This window comes from Pocillopora verrucosa, chromosome 5, assembly GCF_036669915.1.
Source record: "Pocillopora verrucosa isolate sample1 chromosome 5, ASM3666991v2, whole genome shotgun sequence".
In the NCBI taxonomy this organism is placed as follows: Eukaryota; Metazoa; Cnidaria; class Anthozoa; order Scleractinia; family Pocilloporidae; genus Pocillopora; species Pocillopora verrucosa.
In genome coordinates, this window is record NC_089316.1 from 8,474,880 (window position 1) to 8,484,347 (window position 9,468).

General features: G+C 35.6%; 1 protein-coding gene and 1 long non-coding RNA gene across 3 annotated transcripts; both read right to left on the bottom strand.

Annotated features, from left to right (window-relative positions):
• Positions 1-14: 14 nt before the first annotated feature.
• LOC136280930 (uncharacterized) lies at positions 15-2,456 on the bottom strand. 2 transcript variants are annotated; one of them, XM_066166800.1, is made up of 5 exons: positions 2,102-2,456; positions 1,814-1,963; positions 1,319-1,351; positions 370-492; positions 15-142 (listed from the first exon to the last, which is right to left on the bottom strand). In XM_066166800.1, the coding sequence occupies exons 1-5, from the start codon at positions 2,412-2,414 to the stop codon at positions 87-89; spliced, it is 675 nt and encodes a 224-aa protein (XP_066022897.1). In that variant the 5' UTR covers positions 2,415-2,456; the 3' UTR covers positions 15-86. The 2 variants fall into 2 exon arrangements, with proteins under 2 accessions (XP_066022897.1, XP_066022896.1); XM_066166799.1 differs by having other exon boundaries at positions 1,319-1,441.
• A 4-nt stretch (positions 2,457-2,460) lies between these two features.
• Positions 2,461-7,878, bottom strand: LOC136280935 (uncharacterized). Its single transcript, XR_010717478.1, has 3 exons — positions 7,795-7,878; positions 7,206-7,302; positions 2,461-2,495 (listed from the first exon to the last, which is right to left on the bottom strand). It is a non-coding gene; the product is annotated as an uncharacterized lncRNA (long non-coding RNA).
• Between the last annotated feature and the right edge of the window lie 1,590 nt (positions 7,879-9,468).

The window sequence follows — 9,468 nt, forward strand, 5'->3', positions numbered from 1 at the left end:
GTTTGACGGCGACTCCTTTGTTCAAAATCTGGACGCCAGCGTGGAGCTCAACCAGTACCAGTCGCTTTCACAGAGGAAGTGAGAAACTATTTTGCCGCTAAAATGCACACAAAGACTCTTAGCTTCTCAGTAGCGTAACTGCCTGAAATATATCATAAAAAAATAGAATAAAGGTTTCTGATTCACGAAATAGAAACTGGAGATGGTGGCGATATCCACGGGAATAAGCATGGCTTACTTGAGAAAAATTATTCTGTTTGATGCTAGAGCTATTCTAGCGAGTCGTGCAAATGCGAGCCTATTTGCCTTGTCGGAGAGAAGTAACACTCGGAAATGGGCTAAAGCTCGTGTGCTAATTTAATAATGTACCTTGGCATGATTTTCCGTTCCCAGTATATCCCTCCATGCAGGTACAAAAGTGAGAGCCTTTGCTGTTGGTGCAGTTTGCATTCTCGTCACAAACATGGTCTCCATTGCTGCATTCATCGACATCTACAAGTACATGCGATGTAAAAAAGGAAATTAAATAGAAAGAAAAAAAATGGGCAGAAGAAAAATTGGGCTCAAGTGTTACTCAGCTGTCACCTAACTAGTACTTCTGTTGCAGTCATATCTTTCACTTAGTAAATACTGTGCATGTAATAAAAAAAATGGGAACCCACAATTTCCACTTTTATAAACAATTTGTTGCTTCAGATGTCTAAGCTATTCTCAACGCTTTTCGATCCTCAATCTAGCATTCCTTAGAACTGCAGTTGCGCGAGGAACAGAAGTATATTCTTATGCAGTGATCAGCCTATTCTTTGAACTTTAAAGAATTGGAAATTCCAGTAATAATCCATCCGTGCAGTGTAGTTATGAAAGCCATTGGTATTAGTGCACTTTTCATTCACGTCACAAACATGGATTTTTCGTTGCATTCATCGATATATATATGTAAACAAAAGTGTTTGTAATGATGATGATCAAAGTGATGATGGTGGATGATGGTGGATGATGGTGGCGATTTCTTGGCAGTGATGTGGACGATGACTTTTTTTGGTTTGTTTCGTATTAATGTCACAGACGTTTTTAGAATCGCTTCACTCCAAAAAAATATCTACAAACACAGCGTTATGCATGTTTCCTTTTGCCTCCAATGCAAGTGTTTGATATAACCTTGATGTATTCCTGCATTCATCAACTACGTCAACGCTATAAATTTGCTTTAATCGGTAGCTGAACTCAGCATCATGAGAAGACTCCGCATAGCGGTGAGCTAAAACAGTTGATGGAGAAACACATTCATGGTCATCTTGGATGACGAAATTAAGTGTACCTGAACATGAGTGTCCATCGCCAGTGTATCCCGCTTTACAAGTGCATTTGTAAGAAACGTACGTATTAGTGCAGTTTGCATTCACATCGCAGTCACTGATGTTATATTTACATTCATCCATATCTAAAAATTAGAATAAAGGCAAAGAATAAAATAAAACGAAGTGAATAGGGTATCCACGCTAGAACTGATATTAACCAAACAAATATTAGTGATAAAAATAAAAATAACAAATACACAGGTCTTCTATGGATAGCAATCATGGGTGATATTTGAAAACTAAATCCTAAAATTGATGGTCTAGTCTGTTGCAAAGCAGCCGTAGTTAGTTAAAAATTTTCCAAAACCTATTTTGAGATTTAAGCAAATTAAACTTACTCTACGCAACTCTGGAGCTGATAAATATAACCAAACCAAACAAATATTAGTGATAAAAATAAAAATAACATTAATATAATTTGTGGTATAAAATTAAGTTAACTCGTAAAGACCTACCCCCGCTAGCCATATCACAGTTAATCAATATTGCCTTCCCAGTTCCTGTTGGATCCAGCCAGTACTTGCCGCTGATGGTGTTTTTACCTTCACTCGCCTTTATTTCGAGACAGGATATCGCCGGTAACTCAGGAATAGAACCCAAAGGAGCTGCAGTAAAAATAAAAGTTTTGTTTTCGTCCTATTCTTATTTCTCAATTATAGATGAAAGGGAACAAGGTTGGCTAAGTGAGGAGAAAATCTAGAGAAACAAAAATCAGCGGGACACATAGACTTCTGAATTCTTACCTCTGCCGTTCAATCGCCTGATGTAAAACCAAGAGGGGGCTGAAAGGAAATTCTCTGGTCTCGCCTCCTTGGTGCGGTTATTTAGTTCACATATTTGGTATTTTCGATTGTAGTTATAACTTTGGCACGCGATCTCTTGTCCACATTTGACATCGCAAAGGTGAGGAGTCGCCACTGACCATCTTTTAAAGACAGAGCGTTTGAGAGCCATTCCTTGTATGTTTACTTCTGTCTTGCATTGATCATTAGCTGTGACAAATTCCATGGTAGAAGCCAAGAAAAGGAATCTCAAATTTCGGAATAGCCAATACATAACTCTTCGCTTTTATTGAATTTGAAAATATCGAGGATCATTCCCTAAAAGATGTTATATTCCTGCCTCACGACAGTCTACCTTTAAAGGGAAAAAAAGAGGTGTCTTTCAAAAAAAACTCAAGACATAACAATCACAGTATATGCAAATTTTGATTAAAATTTGTTGCTTGAAAACTCACCAAAAGCAATCCATAATTGCTGTTAATAATCCACATTTTTCGGGAAAGAAATAAATCTAAGAATGTGTGTGTGCGTTTTCTTTACTTATTAGCAAAACAGTTCAGTATTCAAAGGTAGAAAATAGATCCAAACAGCAAAACTATGCCCTATAATATATAATACTTCCAAGAGACTATCAATTGAAATTCTCTTTTCGTCTTTCAGTGCCGCTTGTTCAATAAACTGGTTCATTTTTTTCTCAGAGGCCACGATAACGAATCCTGCAATATTGGTTCTTTGCGCGGTCCGTATTTTCCTGTCTCTGCCCACGGGCAACGGTAACGCTTTCGTGAGTCGCCGAGTACATCTCTGCTTTCGTTGTCACTTTACATAAACATATCTCTTTTTTCCGGCTGGGCAGTATTTTTAAGCAAAGACGTCGGTCACTACCTCAAGCCGATAAATAACTTATTAATCCTTTCTTTTTACTCTCTCAAATCACTTCGGTTGACAGAAAAATATTGGAAAGGAATTTGTATGAGCAAAAGCCTCGTTGAATTAGTTGACAAGCGGCCTAAAAACAGTCTGTAGTTAATTTTAATCCATCACAAAAAGATGAAAACGTGGGATATTTGGTATTTTGGTCACAATCGAATTAATCGATGGAATTTTCATTCTTATAATATCTGAATTCTTTCAAACAATTTGTTCGTAGTGAACAAAATAACCTCAAAATAAAAAATAACAAAAAAATCGAATTGACTTACTTTTACTTTCCTTATTAATTAATAATTAATTAATCGTCGATGAGAGTGAATAATACTTTCCGTAAGTTGAAGAAAACACTGTCGTTTCGGTGAAGCAGCAGCTCTCTTTAATTTGCAGTACCTCTATTTTAACTACCATTCACTCGCTCAAAAATTTTCAGTTTATGGAAGATCTTGCTGTAATTAAAGCCCCAAATCATTCAATTTCTTTTGGGAAGAATTTTGTTAAGTTTAAGAGAAAAAAATAAAAATGTTATTCACCACCCTTATTCACTCTTCTTGGGAAGAATTTTGTTAAGTTTAAGAGAAAAAAATAAAAATGTTATTCACCACCCTAGATCGGTCCGTATTGGGAAAAACTGTGGCCGAGATCTTGAGTCCAATGCGGACTTCCAAGCTCACGAATGACATATTTTTTACTTAAAGGAATTCCTCGTCTGATTCGCAGAATCACTTCCCGTAACGGGACAGACGCTGACATTAATCGATTCTATCTACGCCGCTTCGGAGAAATGTTTTATACAAACGTAACCTCCAAGCGTCTATCAATCTCAATATATTCATTATACTTGAAATCTCGCAAAAACTAAAATACAATGAGCAAAAAGAAAGTTATTACCACACAATTCAAGCTAATCGAAATGTCCCAGACTCGAGCTCGCGGGGCGTGCACACACAGAGATCTAAAAGGCATGTCCTATGGGAAACAAAACTGCCTTTCATTGTACACGTTTCGGCATCTAAAAGCCAAGATAAATGAGATAAAACATCCGTTATCCATTCTATTCTAACTTTAGTATTTCGACTCTATCTTTAACGTTAAACACGTCCGAACTCTTCACATGATTTCTGTACCGTTTACACGGCTCTCTAAGTTGTTCTTTAGAGGCAAAAAATCATATTGTCAATTGTTTGTTTGGATGCAATTTGTTTTTAATTTTTTAGTTTCATTTTTTTTATTCAGTTCGAGAAAGCAAATATAACAAGGTTGGAATCTTATTCATAAACACAACAGACTTTTTCTTTCCCAGTTGGATGTGGTCTCATACCAATATCAGTTTAGAGTTGCGTCCTGAAAGAGGACTGAAAACCTTTGAAATGATTGTGTTATCAATATTTGTCATTTTGCAGCTACATGTATGTGCCAAGCTGTGATGAACAATTTAGGGTGCGTTGGTAGAAGATGAGAGCTGGCTCATTTGAAGTCCTCAATAAAATATTTTCCACCATATGTTTGGGCGTAAACGCTTGGAATTTTAAATTTAATGTATCAATACACGGATAAAGCACGTTCGATTATCTTTGTATTAGCATAGAGAACAAACTTTTTTTCTTATATCAACGACAATAGACGATAAAAACGCAATTATCCCTTAGAACCCCCGCACTCACCAACGTCAAGGAGACTTGATTATCAGCTCTCAGAATCCTTTAAGCCTAAAAGATATATAATTCGCCTCTGCTCAATAACGAGTGCCCTCAAACATTTCAGAATAATGTGTAGAAACAATTAAGAAAAGCCCTCCAGAAATTAGATCGGCACTTTGCGTCAAATCGTTGCCAAGAAACTTGGTTTCTTAATGCATAGCCTTTGCGCCTTGAAACTTGAGTCCGAGATAAGTCCTTGATAAGTCCTTGATAAAATTGTTTTAACTATGGTGTCGTGACCAAATATTATGAATTTGACATGTTGATGCATTAAGGACATTAATTTTTTATCAGCTTAGAGAATGGAAATTGCCCCAACCTCCTTATGAGGTTTCTATTGTAGGAAAGGCGCCTCGTGGACGCAAATTATAACCGACTGACAACACCTGTGCAGCTTGAAGATAATTAAGTCCTGATGATTCCACTTCTCAAAGCAGAAACGAAGTACAATCGGTCAAGCAATTTAGAACTTATTCTCTTACTATTTATTTCAAATCACCTTTATCTCAACTCAGTTATCAACAATGGAGTGAAGAGTTGTCTCCAATCACTTATCCAAAGTTACCCTCGTGATTACGTCCTTGTCCAAACTTACATGAACGCTCTCAATTTTTTATTTCTTATGGCCTGAAAGACTACTCCAGCCTTCTGCACAGAATAAAGCAAGTACCCGCACGACATTTGGCACATTTTTTTCATTTGATCCCTTTCAAGGCACCGAAAAACCTCAAAACCGCGGAGAGAAAGTAGAAACGAAGTAGAATTCGACCATCATCGTGTTAAAACAAATACACAGGTCTTCTATGGATAGCAATCATGGGTGATATTTGAAAACTAAATCCTAAAATTGATGGTCTAGTCTGTTGCAAAGCAGCCGTAGTTAGTTAAAAATTTTCCAAAACCTATTTTGAGATTTAAGCAAATTAAACTTACTCTACGCAACTCTGGAGCTGATAAATATAAGAAATGCGGTCCTCAATCACCTGATTGTTACCGAGTTAAAAATGCTTTCTTTCATCAAGGTATTATAACTATGATACGATACCGATTATTTGCGTTAAGCCAATGTATAATGATTAACATGAAAAAAGAACATCATCATTTCTATTCTGGCTCCTCGCAAGCAATGAATTCAACAAAATTCAGGCCCGAAGTTAAAGTTAATCTGTTTGCAATGTTCGCCAACCAATGGCGAAGATACTTATATCATTAATTTGAAAATCAAATTTTATCGGTATAAATTATTAGCTTTTAGGCTAAATTGGTAAATTTTGATTTCAAACTTACGGAAGCTAATTTAAAATCAGCTTTTAGGAGTACGAAAAGTTTTGAGTTTTGATAACGTATCCCTCTCATTTTTCCATTGTCCATTGCCTAACTAAATACACTCGTACATAAGTTAAGGAAAATTTAATGAAAATTAATTAACAAATTGTCTATTCCATTTGTGCACTGTTGTATAATTTTAGACTGGGGACTTCGAGTTAATATTGATGATTTGTGATGCAGTTTAATTATTCATAGTAAACAAGATTCCATTATTCGAGAACGACATACAAACTTGAGTGCAGAGATGAAGCTACAATTCGAATTTAAGTTCAGGATCAGGCCAAGTAAATTGCAGAAAAAGTCTACGGAAATGCAACAAAATGTTTAAAAAACAAAACATTTTTAATTACTTACCACTCAGATATGCACGAACAATTCGGCGACTGTGAAGTTCATTTAAGTTAATGACGCTGCAAATGTGACAGGTTCTTTTTTGTCATCTAACGTGTTCAAGTTCTTTTATCCTCTCGTTCCTTAAATTTATGATGTAGGTTGCTCGCAAATCATACCACCTAAGAATTTCTGGTGTGTCTTCCAACCCTTTATCACCACAATATGATGTAATATGGTTTGGTTTGTTTTAAAATGCAGCAGTAGTTTTGCAATTTAGAGACTGATTTTATTACTATTTAGATACTGATGTTGTACTCACATTTAGAAGTGTTTTTTCCAGGCCTTGTTTTACTAATTAGTTCGGTGACAAAAAGGAGAAATCGATCCAAACATAAGATTAACCTTTTAACAAATAATCACCCTTCAAGTTTTCAGAAACCCATTTACCATTTAAAAGAATTTCTTGTCCGATTGCAACAAATTCAACATTTTGACCGGCTCAAAATTTTAGCCACGTTGGCTGTATGGTTAACAGGTAAAGAAATAATCATGCAGAGGTTTAGATAGTATAAAAAGAAAAAGTAATTATGATTATGTGGTCCATTTAAGCAACTTTGCCGTCAACAATTCAGTAAACATTAATTCGAGAGTCGAGAAAAACTTCTCTTATAAAGTCCGAGGATTCAGAAATATATTTAGGAGATGCGAGTAAACGGAGATTCTTAAGGAATAGAAATGTTCCTGGCAGTGCATCAACTATGTTCGTCTCTTACCCTTAAGATGCAAAAGTTCTCTAGCGCCTAACTTCTACTGTGTCAATGATGCTCTATTTTATCCTCTTATCACAGTATTTTCACCTTAATCTGTTGCCTGAAATTTGCGAAAACACAACATCATCAGCAGTGTGAGTATACAGTTTATAATGCTTTAAAGAAAAATACTACACCTCTACGTCGCGTTAGATTATCTTAGTTTTTAATAGCTGTAAAGAAAGATAAAAGCGAAGATGGCTTTGCCAAATTGGCTGACTCCAATTTTAATGCTGTTGTTCTATACACATTTGGAAGTTCAGTTCAGCGACCAAAAGGGGAAAATGGATCAAAACATAACGCTCGCCCTCAGACAAATAATCACCCCTCAATCGTTCAAAAACGTATTTATCATTTAAAGGAATTTCTTGTGCGATTGCAACAAATTAAAACATTTTGCCTGTTTTTGAGGTAAAGGGAGAAATATACATCTTACTGGTGCCATAAGTATCTCATAAATAAATAATCATGCAGAGGTTTACAGAGAATAAACAAAGCAGTAAGAAAAGTAAATATTAAAACTGGTTATGTGAGCTGTTTAAAAGAAAATTACCGTAAAAAATTTCCTGAACCCTCTTTCCAGAGTGAAGAAAACCCTATGTAGTTATAGGAAGCAGAAATACGTTGAGGAGATGCAGGGAAATGTAGATTCTTAATTTAAGGAATAGAAATTGGCTTCAAGCCATAATAATAGTTAACACGTAAAGAGAACTTCCTTGTTCCTGTTTGGGCTCCTTGTTGTGGGAGGTGAGCTGAGAGGATAATATTAAGAAAAATATTCAACAAAATACGTACCAGGTGTTATGCAACATTATTCTTCCCTTCGCAAAACCGCTGAAAATGATGTAAATTTCGACTAAATGGTCTAAATTAGCCATTTTTTAATAACATATTCCTTAAGTCTCTCCACGATCCAGTGTTAAACCAAGGATGTATTATCAACGATAGGACTAAGATCATATTTGGCTACGGACAATTATATTTTAACCTTGAGGAACGTTTTATAGTTTTTGACTCGAAACTTCCTCAGTCATCGAAGAAGACATTAGCTATTATTAATGATTTTCATGGTAACCATTTTTCAAAGTAAACAAACGTAAATTGATAAATTTTATGGCTTTACGTCAGTACGTGTTTTCAGTATGATTTTTGCGCATTATTGACCAAATAAACAATGTATATAAATCCTTGCCCACTTCGTTTTAAGTTGACAGGCATGACAGGCACTAAAAGGTATTGATGACTTTTATTTGAACACAAAACGTTGGTAATAATAGAAGCCCGTTATTAATTTTTCTGGGTCACTCTTTCATCCGCGAAGAAGTTTAGAATTTTCAAATTGCTCGTAATATAGTTAAACCTGCACAAAGTCTGACTTACTACTGAAATTTGGCACAACAATTGTGAAAAAAAATATTATTTGAGTTGAATAAATATACAGAGGAAGAATTCCCATTGTGATTCAAATCTCTAGTTACTGAATGCACCCAAGTTTTAATGGTTTTTATATCCATGTGCTAGTGGTTTAATTTTTCAATTTTCTAACCTCTTACACAAACGTTTACTGCTTATGCACGAACGAGCTTCGCTTGACAGTCGTTTTCCTCTTGTTTGGTTTCTAAGACTGAGTAAAATGTAAGAATGTATATCTTCATACTTCTCTGCCTGACATAAACTAATAGCCGAAAGAGAAGTTGACGTAAGTTAATGAAGAGGCAAATTTTGAAGTTTTTTCTTATGCCAAAAGAAACGTTTTTGAAAAGCGCATTAGTTCCTTATCATTGCAGGTGGTTTGCAAATTATTTTTGTTAATTCAGTGAAAACAAATCTGCGGTTTCTCCGTAGGTTCGCCTCCACGGCTGTATACCCCGTTTTAAAATTGGACATGACAGATACTAAAAGACCTCCCCCTTCCCACTCCCCCTCCTCAATCCTTCCCCCCCCTTGTTTCTTAGCATGTTATTACAAACCCCGAAGCACTAACAAAGGCAGAGATCAAAGCATATGCCCTTATATGTGTTTAATTGACAACTAACTATGAGATTACTTGTGAATACTTGCGAATTAATCAAAAAAGGTTACAGTATTATTTAAATTGTGACATCGGAAATAAAGATTAAATTTACTTGTAGTTCAGCTTTCAGTTGAGTGTCGAAAATGCCGATCCACCCTGTAGTTTCCTATAGCTGTTCTTCGCTTTAAGATCTTTTTGTTCGTTATTTTTGTT